The 16,178-nt window shown below is 38.3% G+C and overlaps 1 protein-coding gene across 2 annotated transcripts in view; it reads right to left on the reverse strand.

The window, feature by feature from the left end:
* ddr2a (discoidin domain receptor tyrosine kinase 2a) overlaps positions 1-16,178 on the reverse strand; it is a 41,688-nt gene that overhangs the window by 5,398 nt on the left and 20,112 nt on the right. The window contains exons 3-14 of one of the 2 annotated variants that reach the window (XM_035944756.2): positions 10,043-10,145; positions 9,381-9,612; positions 8,998-9,145; positions 7,190-7,292; positions 5,395-5,578; positions 5,074-5,314; positions 3,833-3,895; positions 3,602-3,738; positions 2,315-2,474; positions 1,993-2,228; positions 674-801; positions 361-558 (exon numbers count right to left, since the gene is read on the reverse strand). In XM_035944756.2, coding sequence (XP_035800649.2) covers positions 361-558; positions 674-801; positions 1,993-2,228; positions 2,315-2,474; positions 3,602-3,738; positions 3,833-3,895; positions 5,074-5,314; positions 5,395-5,578; positions 7,190-7,292; positions 8,998-9,145; positions 9,381-9,612; positions 10,043-10,145 — 1,933 coding nt within the window. Of the gene's footprint in view, positions 1-360; positions 559-673; positions 802-1,992; positions 2,229-2,314; positions 2,526-3,601; positions 3,739-3,832; positions 3,896-5,073; positions 5,315-5,394; positions 5,579-7,189; positions 7,293-8,997; positions 9,146-9,380; positions 9,613-10,042; positions 10,146-16,178 lie in introns of both variants that reach the window. The other variant, XM_023262607.3, reaches the window with a different exon arrangement.

The following is a 16,178-nucleotide window of genomic DNA, read 5'->3' on the forward strand; positions in this document are numbered from 1 at the left end:
TTGTCAATACAACACCTACAGCACTAAAAAATAAATTACCACTTCTTGTAGGTGAATAATGTTCTGTGATTAAAATACATGTTTTATATTAACTTAATTTATCTTTAACATCTATCTTAAGTTATGTCACATTTTTGTAAAAATACTAAACTAAAAAGGGGAATTTACTTTAACTCTCCAACTTTGCTGAGTCATTGCATTATTTCTTAAAATTATACAAACATGAACAAGGACAAGATAAAATTTTGCAATTGCAAAGTGCAAATACATGAAAATACACCCATGAGTCATGCAGTATGGACATCTGCTAATAAAATATACAGTCAAACAAATGTAAATGCACAGATGGAGTGTACTCACCTGACAGTCGGTGCGTTGCTCAGCAGAGCCAGTTGTCCCTCTGGTTCGTGGCGGGACAGAAACTGGTTGAGATCTCCGTTCTCCATGTACTCTGTGATCATACAGAGAGGGTCGCTGTAGATGCACACAGCCAGAAGGCGAATGATGTTGGGGTCCTTCAAACGCGACATGATCTTTATCTCTTTCAGGAAGTCGTTCCTACAAAACACACAAAATAATTTACACAAGTTAAATGATTGACTTGACACTGACGTGAGCCAGAATCATATTAACTGCACATTTAGTCTTTATTATTTGTTTAGACGTGCCATACCTTGCGTTTTTGTTGGCATCTGAACGCAGCATCTTCACAGCCACTAAGACTGGCTGGTCCTCGGGGATGTCAAACAAAAACTCTTTATTCATAAACTCCTGCATTCCCTCTGCTTCACACAAGTGGACCTAAAGAGAGAGCAGAGGAGTTAAAGTCATAACTTTTATCTTATTTAAACCTGTTACTACACTTGTAGTCTCACATAACCAGACCATAACCAGCACTGTGTAGAATGGTCTGACTATTCCTCATTCAGACTTTACAACCAACACTGCTCCCCGTAGCTAGCACACTAAAAACTGTCATATTTCTCAATGATGCAACATCAACACATTCCTGGCTGTGAATTATGAATATTTTGTACCTTTAAAAACCCTGTGCAATAGCTTTTTTTCTCAATTTATATCACTATTTTTCCACTGCGGACAAATCTGTGCAATATTAATACATTCCTCAGTATTTCTATATATGAAAGAATCTTGGCAATACTACCAGCAATGTGTGTAATATTGTTATTTTTAGAACTAGTACTTTGGTTATATTTTTTATTTTTTGTACTGATTTAATGATTGGACTATCCCCGTTGCTGCTGTAAGACTGCAAATTTCTCCACTGTGGGTTTAATAAAGACTTATCTTCGTAAAATCACAGAAAAATATTATGTTAAACATAAAAACAACAAGCTAAAACTGTAAATGAAGAACCAAAAATCAGTATTTTTACAAATGGTAATTAGTTCTTTTCCTGTGTTTGACTATAATATTATGCTGCATTTCTGCATTTAAACAGCTTAAAATATTAGTGAAGTAGAGTATATCTGTAATTATTGGAAAGAAGAATTTTGTATATGAAGGATTAAAAAGTTGTAAATAATTTTTTCTGACTGCCATGTTACAGATTGTTCTTGTTTTATTGAATTACAGGTAATAGCTAGCAAAAATCACCAAATATCTTATCTTATCTTATCCTGCTATAAGGACAAAAACAAAGCTCTTGTGTGTTTGTATTTCTTTAAATCAGTCATAACTGTCGGGCGAAGAACCAGATGTAGCGACAGTCTTCATTTAAAAAACTGGCGAAAATAGTTTCAGAGGAACCAAGGTACCATAAAACTAGCAGGGCTGCCTTGTTACATGATCCAAACTTCTAGCAAAACTTGGTATTTTCAGTTTGTAGTTCAGATTTCCAGTAGCAAAACACATTTTGTAAAAAGTAACCCACAGAGAGTGTAAGGGGAGGAGAAAACCTTATGAAATCTGCAGCCAGCGGCAAGCCTATACCCAACATCTACATGTGGTGAGTCAGATGGTTGCACAAACCTCCCCAAACTGGCCTTCTCCCAGCTTCTCTTTAAACGTGAGCAGTTTTCTTGGGAACTCCTCAACGGCGACGTCCTTCCCTGACAACAGGTCCATGGTTACTGCAGGGATGGCGTACGTGTTGCTTCCCGTCACACCTTGCAGGTTCACAATGTCCGCCTCTGCATAGTGAGGGACGCCATCCTGGACCACGGTAGTCGTGGTGGTGGATTTAGAAGCTGCTGTGCTGGTGGAAGCTGCAACACAACATGAGAGACTGTAACTACAAATCTTAATACTTTAAACACAGTTACTGTCTGGTTTGATTTGTGAGTCAGCGTACCGGGTTCTTCTGAGCTCTGAGCAAACTCCGGCAGCTTACATATGAGACGTGACGGTTCCTGGTAGTCGGGACCGAGAGGGAAGATGCGCTCGTAGGTGGAGTTAGATTCCTGTTCGCTGTTTGTGCTCAACTGGTTGTGGTTGTAGCCAAATGTCTCACTCTGTATTGACAAACTAGCAGTTAGTTCATCGTCCAGCATCCGACGAGAGGCCTAGAATGAAGGATGTAGGGGTGAAGGAACACATCTGACCATCTCCCAGAGGAAAATTTCAACTGAAACGTACAGATTGATCAATGGAGTGGTGCTGAAGGGATTCATTGAGGTTAGTCCATCTCAAATCATAAGGGTCTTCGGTTTGACCATCTCTGAATTGCTTGAGTCTTTGTTATCATAAACTATGGACGTTTAAAATGGCACCTATGTAATTTTACATTAATATAGCGATTACTTTCTGAGATTGTTTTTTGTAATTGTCCATCAACCCACTATTTGCAAACAGAAATGTGAGGCTACATTTGGATGACAGTATCGACAGAACTAATAGATAAAACCCTGATATTTATTTCTCAGCATGCCATTGATTTAAAATCTGCAATATTGGACAAGGAAATCAAATAATCTTCAAATATGGATGAGATAAAATATGGAAACAATTGAAGTCATCATGAAAAGCCCCATCTTTGAGCACACGTTAACAAAACAATTAATAATGAATAAGTTAAGTAGTGATATTTTCTGAGCCAAATGTAGTTATTTGTCACAAAAATACTAAGCAAAACACAGAGTATTTTTTAATACTAAATGTTTTTTTTCACCAAATTTTTTTAAAAATTATTTTTGTTGGAACTTTCATAACTGATCAAGAAGGAATGGCAAGTTTTACCACAGAAATCGAACAGATTTCTGGGGATTTAACATGGTTGTCCAAATATAAGTAAGAAAAATAATTTCTGAATATAGCGTTGTCAATGGAACGATGAGGAACAACCGTGAAAAATTCAGGCTTTTATTTTGAATAGTTCCTAAGATATCATTGTTCAAAACATAACCTCAAATTGTAATGTGCGAAAGAAGAAAACGTGCGAAAAGTAGGCAGTTTTTAAAGCTTTTTCTTCTCAGTAAGTGTTTGATGTACAAGCTAAGATTCACTAATATCTTTATAAATATCCAGATTTTATGCTATAAAATCCTCAGGCAAATCAGAGATGGTCAAGCAGAAATCATTCTAAAAATGTGATGATTTGAGATGTAACAACCCTTTGTTTTGCATAAATCAAGATGCTCACCTTCTCCAACATCTTCTGCCACACCTGCCTCCACAAGATGATGACGATGATGGCCACAAGGATGAAGATGATGGCCACCAAGCAACCGATCAGAATCCGGGTGTTGCTGTCGTCTACTTTGTGGGTGGGGTCTTCTTCTGGGGAGGGACAGTCAAGATTATGAAGACACTGTACTTTCTGAACAGTGTGTGGAGTCCATATTTGCCAGTGAAATCAGTTGCGTTCACTGACCTGGTTGCGAGGGTGGCAGTCCTGTCTTTGGTGGAGCCAGAGTTGTGTTGTACATGGCTGTATCTGAAAGGGCGGATGGCACACAGATGATCAGAAACTAACCAATGTCATCAGTTTTTCTTGAGGGATTGCAAATACTTACTAAAATAAAACAAAACCCTGAAGACTCTGAACCTTCAAACCTGCCAGGGAGTTCCAAAGGAATGTTGTGTTTAAAAAGTCACCAAAATGACACCATTTACCAGAGTCAGAAACTGTACAAACTAAAAGAATTGTCGGATTTTCAACTCTTGAATGCTCTTGAAATAATCATACGTGACGTGCAGCTCAGTCAGGAAAATTAATCAAACCTGAACATGAAATTGTAATATTTAATCAAAATCACTTTATTCTACAAGCCCATTTAAAAATTAAACAAATAACAACAAAACCTTTGCTTTAAACATATTCTGTAAAATACATAAAATTCTGTGCTCCTTGGTATAACTGTGAAGTCATTAGTGACTGAACTGCAACTAACAGTTATATGACAAAAAATTCAGGGACTTTTCTGCTAAAGTGGGCTGAACTGCAGGCCGTGTATACGACAGAGCACAGAGTAGACAAGTATGGAAACAAATATATTAAAATTAAAATATCTATTGCATGTGGAGCTGCTGCTTTTAGCCATTTTTAACATCCATTGGCACTGGGAAAATGTTGTAAATGCATATTGATTTTTTTTTTCAATTTTTGCAAAATCAGACATAGAAATACTTTATTTATCCCTGAGGGAAAATTACTTATGTTACACTTGATTCCATTTAAAGTCTTAGAAATCAAAGTACCAGAAAAAAATATGAGATAAACATGAGTAGAAAAACATACCCTAAAAATATAAACATAAGTAGACAAGTGTACATATAAAATGTAAAAATGTACATTGTACAAGGAAAATAAAAATATAAGTTAACATGCACTAAATAATAATAGTTATAATAAATAAAACAAAATTTAACTGTCATTTTTTTCTTATTTAATGATTCATGATCATGATACATTTTTCATACTGCATAAAATAAATTTTTGAGGTGTTATATTTATTTTGAAAAAATTGCCCAAATGAGCAAAAATGTGACAGGAGCAACTAAAAACACCCAGAAACTATTTGGTGTTCAGAGGGTAAAAGTGTGAGCTTTAATACATAGAATAGAACGACTAGAAGGAAGCATCTTACTGCAATCACAGAAGGTTCTTCGTACCTGACTGGAAGGTGATCTCACTGAACATCATCCAGGCATCAGCAAAGTAGAACTGGCACTTGATGGCACTGGCCATGTGATTGGCCAGGTTGACGGTGACAAAGCGGGCGCTGGGGTTCTTCTCGTCCACCACCGGGCTGAAGGTGAGCGGTGTGGCCTCCCAGTCCGACTCCGAGTGGAAGTAACAGACCACCTGGCGGAAGGCCTTGACGTGCCGAGAGAACATGTTGTTGCAGTGGACCTGAATAAAAGGCACATGGGGAGGTTTTTAGCATTAACAGCATGAAACACTGGTGGGGAATCATTCATGAGAAACCTCACCTTCATGGTGGTAAAGTTTCGTGTTCGGTCGAACTCAAACATTATTTCAACGTATCCACTGGGGAAGCTTTCGTTGTTCCAGCCCACATAGTCGTATCCAGGCCAAACGTTGTAGACATGACTGAGAGTGAAGTCGTCCAGACCACAGACTCCATCCGTCAGCTGGCCCAAACCTTCAGTCATACTGAGAAACAGAACAGTGGCTTTAAGAGGCAGAAGAGGACATCCAGCCCAGGTTCCAACAACGTTCTGAGAAAGTTCTGCAAAGTTCCAGTGGTGTCTTCAAGTGGAAGTTTAATTTTCGTTCCCAGAAAATTCTTCTTAAAAGTAGGATAAGTGAAGACATTTTAAAAATGTTTGGTTTATGTCCAAATGTTCTCAGAACTGAATGTCACAATGAGAACATTCTCCCTTTGTTATCATGTGGCACTGTGGAACGATGTGGAACCATTTTGTCGATTTTTTTGTGTTCCCTAAACAACATCCCCATAAAGTCCTCAGAACATTGCAGCCAGAATGTTTGTTAATATATCACAGTACAAGAACGTCTCATCTGAAGTTTCGATAACATCTTGAAAATGTATTGTTTGAATGTTGCATTGAGAACATCCTTCATTTGTTATCACTATGGAGATATCTTATAGAAGAATGTTCTATAAGGTGTTTCCTCAAGAACATTTCCAAAACATCATGAGGACATTACATCCAGAATGCTCCACCTTTGCGAATATATCATATTAGAGGAACATTTTCTAAAAATCAACTCAGGCCTTGACAACATCTGGAAAACATTTTTTGAATGTCGGTTTGAGAACGTTTCTTTGTTGTTATGGAACATCATCTGTGCAACATCTTTTGAATGCTGATGTTAAAGGAATGTGTATAAAACACTCTTGTATAAAAACATTTTCTCATCGGAGGCCTCAAAAACATGTACAAAATGTTATCTGAATGTTGGTTTGAGAATATTTTTCCTTTGTCATCATGGAACACTGTGAGAGTTTTATTAAAAACAAAAGTTCTATGATGTGTTCCTTCAACAACATCCCAAAAACGTAGTTGCAGGCAGGATGTTTCACCTTTGTTAATGTATCAGATTACTCAATAACATCTGGAAAGTATTTTTTAAATGTTGGTTTGTGATCGTTTCTCTTTTGTTATTCCTGAACATCATTTGTGTTTCTGACAACATCCTCTTAATGTTGACATTAAAATTTTATGTTAAATTTACTGGAACATTACAGGAAATTAAAGTGTTCTTAAAACCTTGTTTGAACATTTGACTAAAATATTTTCATTAAAAAATCACTCCAGCGTGTTGGTAACGTTATCCAGTGTTGTGGGAACGTATCCTGCTAACTGGGAAGCAGCACTTCTTGTGTTCAAAGTCTCAACACATCTGTCTTCCACCACTAGGTGGCAGCATCGCCAAAACCAACTCTGTCCTGAGCTTTTGGCTGCTCTATTGTAATCAGGCCATTTTCTTTTCCCTCTTGTCTGTTTCCTTGACACAGAAATGAGGTTTTGTGTCATGGAGGACATTATTCACTGTGCCATAACCCAAACACTACTGTCAACAAAAGACCCTGATTGGTTCATTCCGGTTTTGAAACTTTGCAAGGACGGTTGACTCAGTCATTCCCATGAGGTGTTGCCTAACAGTAAACCACCATGACCCACTCACCGCCTTCTGTCTCTTGGCTGTCTCCATGGTGACCAGGAAACAGCACAAAGGAAGGACTGATGATAGATGGATGGAAAAAGGAAAAGGAAAAAGGTGAGGAGGAAACCTCACCTGTGGATGATGGCTCCATCGTAGACGGAGTCATTGACATAAACAGGGTAGGCAGGGAGGCTCATCTGTTCTCCTGCTGGAGCGTTGTACGAAACCAGACCATCTAAACAACAAAGAGAATTATTCATTTTTAAAATCAGTCTGTCTGCTCCAACCCCGGGGACCGCCCACATTCATGAAACCATTGTTTAAAACCACAAAGTTTGTTTGAAACTGGAGTTGGGAATTTGAGGTCACCATAGTTACCAACATGCCAAACTGCACAAGGCATGGGTGGAATTTTCCATTTTGTGTAATACAGAAAAAATAATTGTCTAACTTAATAAAGCTCAAGGACCAGCAGGCAGAGGATGTATATGAGATGTTGAGGAGCAGAATGTGGGAAAATGGTTTAATGGAGGGTCTCAATCTGTTTACTGTCTGCAAAATGTCAAAGAATGTGGAGCTGAGAAATGAAAGAATTAAAGGACAAAGCTAATAAAAATGCACTTAAAGCCACAAACCTCCAATGGAGACATGGTGATCTTTACTGCTTTCTGATTTTCTCTTCTTTGGCTTCCTTTTCCTCTTCTACTCTGATTAGATTTCAATTTAACCTTAATAGCTTTTGGCTATTTAAACAATTCTGTATGTCTACCCAACAAACTTTTCAACCACACCGGATTTTCCAGAGATCATTCTTCTAATTCTGGTTTGAATTTGTCTGATTTTAACTAAAGTTGTCTGTCCTTGTGTTATTTTTGACTTTATTTTTACATCTGGATCTTTTTTGTATTTTTTAAATTGGAATTGGACTGTTCTTACACTCTTTTGCTTTCTTTTTAAATGTTGCAATACACTGTGCAAACAATTTGAATTGCCTTTATCTATGAAATGTGAAATAAACTTTGATTGCCTTCACATTCAAACAACATATGCAACCTATATAACCATGCTAACTAGTGACTTTACCTAAGCAGCTTTTAACTGATACTTGTCGTGCACAGAAAACATAAAACTCCATCATAAAAACAAAACAAAAACACACATCCTGCAATTCGGCTGCTGTTGTATGTTTGATTTTGAGCCAAAACTATGTGAAGATAAAGAAAAATAACTGAAACTCTATGGTAGTGGGCTCCAAGTAAATGAAAAACAAACCTAAAAAGTGCTTTTATTTGAGGGTAATGGGAATATAAAGCATTTTGAAAGATATTTTTGTAGTATGACTCCTATGTATGATAGTGTTGTTTCAATGTTAAAGGGCTGCAAATAATGATTATTTTCTTTGTCAATTCACCTGCTGATGATTTTTTTTCATTAAACAACTACTTTTTTGGTGCATAAAATGTCAGAAAATGGGGTAAAATATTAATCACATTGCTGAAAGCCAAAAAATGATGTCTTCAAATGTCTTGTTTTGTCCACAACCCAAAGGTGTTTAGTTTACTGTCACAGAGGAAGAAAGAAACCAAAAATATTCAATATTTGATTTTGACTTTCTTTCTTGAAAAAAACACTCAAACTGACTGACAATCAGCTTATCCGCTTAATAGGTGACAACTGATTGATTAATTATTGTAACTCTGTTGAACATTAACTATTGCTAGCTATGAAAAGGTGAGAGGGAATCAGTGAGAGGGAATCAGTTGACCCTTGCTATCTTTATGGGCTCAAAGGTGAAGTTTGGTGCTTCAGCTGAGTTTGTCACTCATTAAATCTCCTCCATTTTGTCTGCAGATTCTCAGTCATCCAGGTCATGGAAACAGCTTGAGTAAACTTCTCTTTTTGGTTCTTGAAGATGCTTCTGCAGTCCTGCCAGAACTCACCGAGCCACTCGCAGCCGTAGAGCTCCACTCTCATGCAGACGTTCATTGAGTGATCCGTTACTGGCATGAAGCGAACGAAGCGAGCGATGATGGGCGGCTCCAGGTCTTTGAGGACGATGTCATAGGCGTTCCTGTTTCCTTCAATTACCTGCATGCAAAGCAAACAACGCCATGACCTCCAGGAAGACACACAGTAATGATAGAGAATGACTGAGTTTGCAGTCTGGATGATAACAACATACCAGCCACCTCAGGAATTAATGAATCAGTGCATTCTATTATCTATTATCTTCATAAATACAGTCACAGCAATGACAGGCCATAAAAATCTGCTTGTTATAAAGGTCAAACTAGATTGCACTGTGACTCATAGGTTGATTTACCTGCTTGCCCTGCCTGTTCCTCCACGAGATCCAGCGTCGGCCGTCTCGACTGTACTTGATCTTGTACATCTGGGCGAACTCGTTGCCGATGCCTCCAGCGTGGCGCCCCTGGGTGCCCACGAGGGTGATGAAGTGCAGCGAGCGCAGGTCGATCTGGAGGAACTCCTTCAGGCTATCCGGCTCCACGGTTATCTCCGGACACCAGGCACCGTCGCCCTCCTCACAGTCCAACCTGGAGCGAAGAAAGAAAGCCAGAAAGGGATGGAGGGAGGTGGATGATCACATTAGAATTACAGCAGGAAAGGGAAAAGTAGGCCAGAATGGGGAGGAAAGGGAGCTCCAGTTCTTACAGCCTCTTATAAAAACACCTCGGTGAAAAGCAGCATCGTAAATTCATCCTGAAGTGTTAATTTTGGGCAAGGGGCTGGCAGGGGGAGGCTAAAAAATACGACCGGGATGGATGGAGGAAAAGTGAATTACATCATTATCCTGATACTAACTGAAGGCCACCCACAGCACAAGCACGCCCCCTTAATCATGTGGCTGCAAGTTGAACTGATACCCCAGTTTGTGGTTTTTACCGCAAATAAACAGGCACCTTGCAGGATAAACCAGCCACACACAGGCTCATTATCAGGGTAAACACACTCTGAAAGACCTACCTGCCGTATCTGGCCGCGGTGGACTCAGACCACTGGCTGGAGGCCGAGATGTCCTCATCCTGGATCTGACCTGATGACATCCCCAGAGGGTACCGACACACACCTGGGACACCACAGCATCCATTAGAACAAACAACCGAGACACGAATCACTGAGCAGAGGAGCAGATGATGGAAACTGTCAGTCAAAAACCACCAGATGAGCATCCATCTTGGTGTTTGTTCACCATAGCCACAAACAAGAAGAGTCGTGATGACTGACTCTGCTGTTCATGAGAAACACTTTTGTTTATCGGCACTTTTTAAAAGCAGTAATCCTCCTTTAGCTCACTGTAGTCCACTTTTGACTATGCAGTTTTTGGAAAGGCAGGAATTACACGGTGGCCTTCAATCAGGAAAATATGATGTTTCTGTTGGTTTCCTCGTTTTTTTTCACAAGGCAAACTGTGAAAAAGATTTGTCATGAGGGAAAGATGGCAGCCACTGAACCTTGAGATGGAAAGATTGGCACTGGTGGAAAGTAACTAAGTACTTTAACTCAAGTAGAGGAGTCCAAAAAGTCGCGAAAATACGTGAATGGATCCTTTTGTACAGTTGCCTTCTCCTACTCTGCTGCAGCAAAGATGGAAATATTGCACTTGACAATATTAGTTGCAACATATTTGGCAGAATGTGATTTTAAACAAGGACCATATTCAAGCCAAGTCAGTTTTATTTATAAAGCACATTTACGACAATAGGAGTTGACCCAAATTATAAATAGCAAGCCATGAGACATTAATGCAATGGATAAAAAGACAAATTAGAATAAAACACAGTGAAATAAAGAAAAATAAAGGATATATCTAAAAAAATATATATATTAAATATGATACATTACCATCATAACCAAAAACAGGCTGTAACAATGGTGGGGATCATTTTGACCTCATAATGAGTACTTTCACTTTTACTAAGATAAATACTTTTATTCTAATTCTTAGTAATATTTTTGATACATTTTTGGAGGCAAAACTATAAAAAAAGAACATTTTTGCTAGTTAACTGCATTTTTTCTTCAACTTTTATGATTATATGGTTTTGTTAAATTACAGGTGATAACTAGTAAAACCACAGGAGAAAAAAACTTTCATTTACATGTCGACTGTAAAAAAATGAGTAAAAATAAAGAATAAACTGATTTAAAAACAAGTGAAAACTGTGTATAATGACCACATTAAAAATCATTTTTAATAGTAATTTGTTCTTTTGCAATGTTTGAAAAAAAGTGGTTATTTTAAAAATTCTACTCAAATTAGCAAAAATATTGATATATATTATTTGAAAAAAGTATGCATCCAAAGGATTGGAAAATGGTAATTATTTATTTCAACTGTAATTTTACTGATTTTTCCTGTTCTGTTAAATCACAGATAATATCTAGTAAAATGTCATTTTAAAAAGCATTAATTTATGTGAACTGTAAGGAAAAAAATATATCCAAAAATCTGTATTTTTACTAATTCCAATTTGTTCTTTTAGAATATTTAATCTTAATGTATACTGTTTTGATATATTTAAATCAGCTAAAATCACTGTTTTACAGATATTTGTCATTATTTTTACAGCTTTTGCAGTATATTTTGGTACCCTACTGCCACCTCATCACAGCTTTTCCCTTTTTTTATAGCGGTATAGTTTAGTTGTTCATTTAAGTTCTTTTACTTAAAGAAATGGTTTGTCCGTTTTGGAAATATGCTTATTTGCTTTAATTGCTGAGAGATGAGAAAAATGTACCACTCATATGTCTCCATTCAATATGAAACTGTGGAAACAGCTGGTTGTCTCGGTCCAAAAGATAAATAAATTCATCCACCAACACCTCCAAAGCTCAATCATCAGCAGTGAATCTTGTTTGTTTAATCTGCACAAGACACAAAGTGTGAAAATGAAGAGTTGTGGTTCTACAGCTCAGTTATTTATTGAATGACTCTTGTCAGACTCATGGCCAAGTAACACAGAGATACTAGTGAGGTATCATTCTTCTCATCTAACGTTTGGCAAGAAACCAAATATGAATTTAAACCAGAAATGCAACTGACTTTCCCTTTAAAGTTGACCTGGTGATCCCGTTAGCAACAGTTGCTTATTCAGCAGCTAGAGCGCAACACTGTCCTTCATTTGCAGTCGCGCTTATGGTCACTTATTGGAATGCAAGTTTAATATGGATCTATTTTAGCTCTGATTTTGGTCTCTGCCAAGCACTGAAGGAATATTTGCCATTTTTAGCTGCTAAATGCTTCATTTTCAGGGTTTTGTCTTGGCTCATTATGGCACATAACACATGACACAGCAATGTTCAGTCTGTGTACAATGAAAGCAATGAGTCTGCGCTACTTTGTTGGACAGAAATCTATTTTCCCATTGGTTCTCTCCATTTGATAAACAAAAATGTACAGTATGTTTGAGTAAATGAAACCCTAAGCTTTAAAAACTTATATTTTTAAGTGTAATATTTTGACAGATGTATTGTTGTTTAGCAGATTCTTCCCGTTTTGTTAAATTGCAGATAAAATCCACTAAAACATCACAGAAGAAAAGTATTCATTCACACATTAACTCAACAACAACAGCTTCAACTGTAAATAATGTCCACATCAAAAATCTGCACTTTTATAAATACAGAGTCATTCTGTTACAGTGTTCGTCCACAAAATGACAGTTTTACTGTATTAAATCAACAAAAATATCAGTAATTTACTGATATCAGTCATGATTTTCACCATTTCTTGCAGTTTTAAATGTTACATTATTCCACCGTTTTTTAACACGCTTTTGTTTGTTCTAACAAGATATTTTTACAGTGCAAATAGCAAAACTGGTTTAAATTTTTACATTTTTTAATAATTCTCAATTCTTTTCATTTTTGTACGGTTGGTTTTTCTTTGGTGTGGGCAGATACCTCTTGTGAGGCACCAGAAAAGACTTTATGCAGGAAAACTTCTGACTGGGGTCACCAGCTAATTGCTAACACTGTCTGTTTGAAGCTGCTATTCCTGAAAATGCTGAGATGAGAATGAACCAAAGCAGGACAGAAGGGTAAACAAAGGGCTTAAATTTGCTAAAAAAAAAAGCTCCTTAAAACTGAAAGAAATACTATTTACAATGATTTTAAGCAAAAACTCCCAATTCTTCTTCCACCACTGCTGGTTGAAAGCATGGATTTTGTACTGAATTGTTCATTTTAGGACACAGCTGTCCTAATTTCAATAAAAACACCACTCCTATTAGACAAGAGCACTTCATTTTAAGCAGGAATTTTCTACTAGTGTTTCCACTCTGCTGGTATTTACCTGGTTATCACATTCTGAAGCATGTGGCTCCCCTAAACCCTCTCAGACCAACCACAGCGCTGGTCGGCGTTGAAAATCCGAAACCATACTCAAACATTCACCAGATGCTCTCGAACATTTCTGAGAAAGAAACACTTAATTCCCCGCTTGTGTCAAGAAACCTGGAGAGCGTGATGGATAGTGCGAAATGTGGAGGTGTGTGTACAAACGTATGCACAACTGCACACCGTTTGCTCTGAAATTGTGGTTGCTGTACTGAAATAATAAGCTGGATCCGTTCAGTGTTTCTGCCAGGGCAAACAGTGCTGCTATCGAGCACATGTGCACGAGTTAGTTTGATGGTAAAAGTGGTCAATAGAAGCAATGTGTTCCCGTTTTTTCTGTCCCATCCTTCTGTGTGGTCTCTAACCTCCTCAGCAGCTACAAGAGATTAACAGCAGAATCTTCTCCTCATTCAGACTCAGCGGGCGAGCGGCTAACTGAGCGTAGCATGGAATTAGCTTTTACAAGACTCTGCAGGAATCTACTGATTTGTAGGTGTTTCAACAGGAGAACACTGATAATTCCACCTAACAGGATATGACCGCTCTGCAACCTCGTTTACGCGTGAAAGAGCCATTGGCAAAACTCGATTTCTATGCAGGTTGCAGCTTTTTCAGTGGAAGTTAAAGGTTCGAATGGCCTCTTGTCTCACAGAAAAACCCTTGAGAAGACGCCAGCAACAGCAGAGCTCGAGGTTCAAGGCCTTCTCAGTCCCTCTTTCCTCTTTTTTTCCTCTCTTTCTCTCTTCCTCTTTTCTTGATCTCCTCTAAATATTTGCTCAAAGGCCAAGATGTGGAAAACGTTTGAGAGACTGATGACCTGATACACTCCAGACTCAAACAGAAAAGTGTAGATGCAACCACACACACACACACACACACACATGCTTCGTCTTGGCAGTGACAGCTTGAAGGAGGCACAAACAAAAACTCTTCCAGATGTCCACATTTACCTCCTCTGCCCTCTCATCATCATCATCATCCTCCTCCTCCTCCCTCATCTAACCTTTGTTCCGAGCTGCCCTCGGCCTCCATCATTTATCCTCCCGACTGTTTACACCCCTCCCCTACGCTCCACTCCTATTTCTCTGCTCGCACCAGATCGCTTTGGCGAAAAAATTGACAGACCACATGAACCGAAAAACCGTCCTACTCATCCCATCCTCTAAACAGATTAGTGGTATCCTGAGCTACATGATTACAAAATCATTTCAGCGATAGGTGCGGTGCTTAAACTGCAGCAGCCTGCCTCAAAAGTAAAATCTGCAAATAAATGAACCACAATAATGAGACGACAAAGAACAGGAGTGTTTGAACGTTGATTAGAGTGACAATTATTGACATACAGTTGCCGCAACACAAAGACAGACTGATGCAATACAAAGACATAAAGTTGCTGTAATGGTCTTCGTGTTGCAGCAACACAAATTTCAGACTTCAGCAATACAAAGACATATAGTTGCTGAAATTCATCCTTGTGTTGCAGCAACGCAACAAACCAAAGACATAAAGTTTCTGTATTTGTCCTTGTGTTTCAACAACAAAGCCACAAATAGACAGATTCCAGCAACACAAAAACATGAAGTAGGATGTGGTTAAAGACTCTGATAATGACGCCCATTTTCATCAGTTAAACTTTGCACAATTTGGTGTTTTCCCCAAATTGGTGACTCTACAATATCCAGCTGTGTGTGAATCACTGTAACACATAAAAATAATGGCATTTCCACAGATTTTTGGTCTTCTTGTCAATGTTTAATCACAGTTTGGAGTCAGGAGAAGTAAAAAAAAAAAAAAAAGGAATTTGCTAGAATATGTCTTTCTGTTGTTGTGTTGCTGCAACTCAAAGACAGATTCCAGCAATACAAAGACATGAACTAGGAGAAATATGTCTGTGTTCCAAACCAAAGACCTAAAGTTGCTCTAACAGTCTCTGTGTTGCAGCAACACATTGACAGATTTCAGCAAAACAAAGACATAAACTAGCTGAAATCTGTCCTGGTGTTGCAGCAACACAGCATCAAAAAGACAGATTCCAGCAGGACAAAGACTTTAAGTAGCAGAAATCTGTCTTTGTGTTGCAGCAACACAGCATCAAAAAGACAGATTCCAGCAGGACAAAGACTTTAAGTAGCAGAAATCTGTCTTTGTGTTGCAGCAACACAGCATCAAAAAGACAGATTCCAGCAGGACAAAGACTTTAAGTAGCAGAAATCTGTCTTTGTGTTGCAGCAACACAGCATCAAAAAGACAGATTCCAGCAGGACAAAGACTTTAAGTAGCAGAAATCTGTCTTTGTGTTGCAGCAACACAGCAACACAAAGACAAACACAAGCAAGTTCTTCTTTTTTTATTTCTACTGACTCCAAACTGTGATTAAACATTGACAAAAAGACCAAAAACTGTGGAAAGGCTATTATTTTTATGTGTTTTCGTGATTCACACACAGACGGACATTGCAGAGTCACTAGTCTGGGGAAAACACCAAATTGTGCAGAGTTTAATTGATGAAAATGGGAGTCATTATCAGCCTTTAACCACATCCTACAGAGAGAGGAGACAGGGTTTCAGTATATCGAGCCGGATGTGTGACCGCTCTCCAAAATGTTGGTTTTTGCCGTGTTTATTTATCTACCCAACCCACTCAGAGGTGACCCCTGGGGTGAGCTGTGGGGGCAGTGGGCTGTGTGCGTTTGGACGCATGCACAGATTTACCTCCACCACCCATCAGGCTTCATATTCAGCCACACCGACTAAAAATATC

Source organism: Amphiprion ocellaris, chromosome 2 (genome assembly GCF_022539595.1).
Source record: "Amphiprion ocellaris isolate individual 3 ecotype Okinawa chromosome 2, ASM2253959v1, whole genome shotgun sequence".
In the NCBI taxonomy this organism is placed as follows: Eukaryota; Metazoa; Chordata; class Actinopteri; family Pomacentridae; genus Amphiprion; species Amphiprion ocellaris.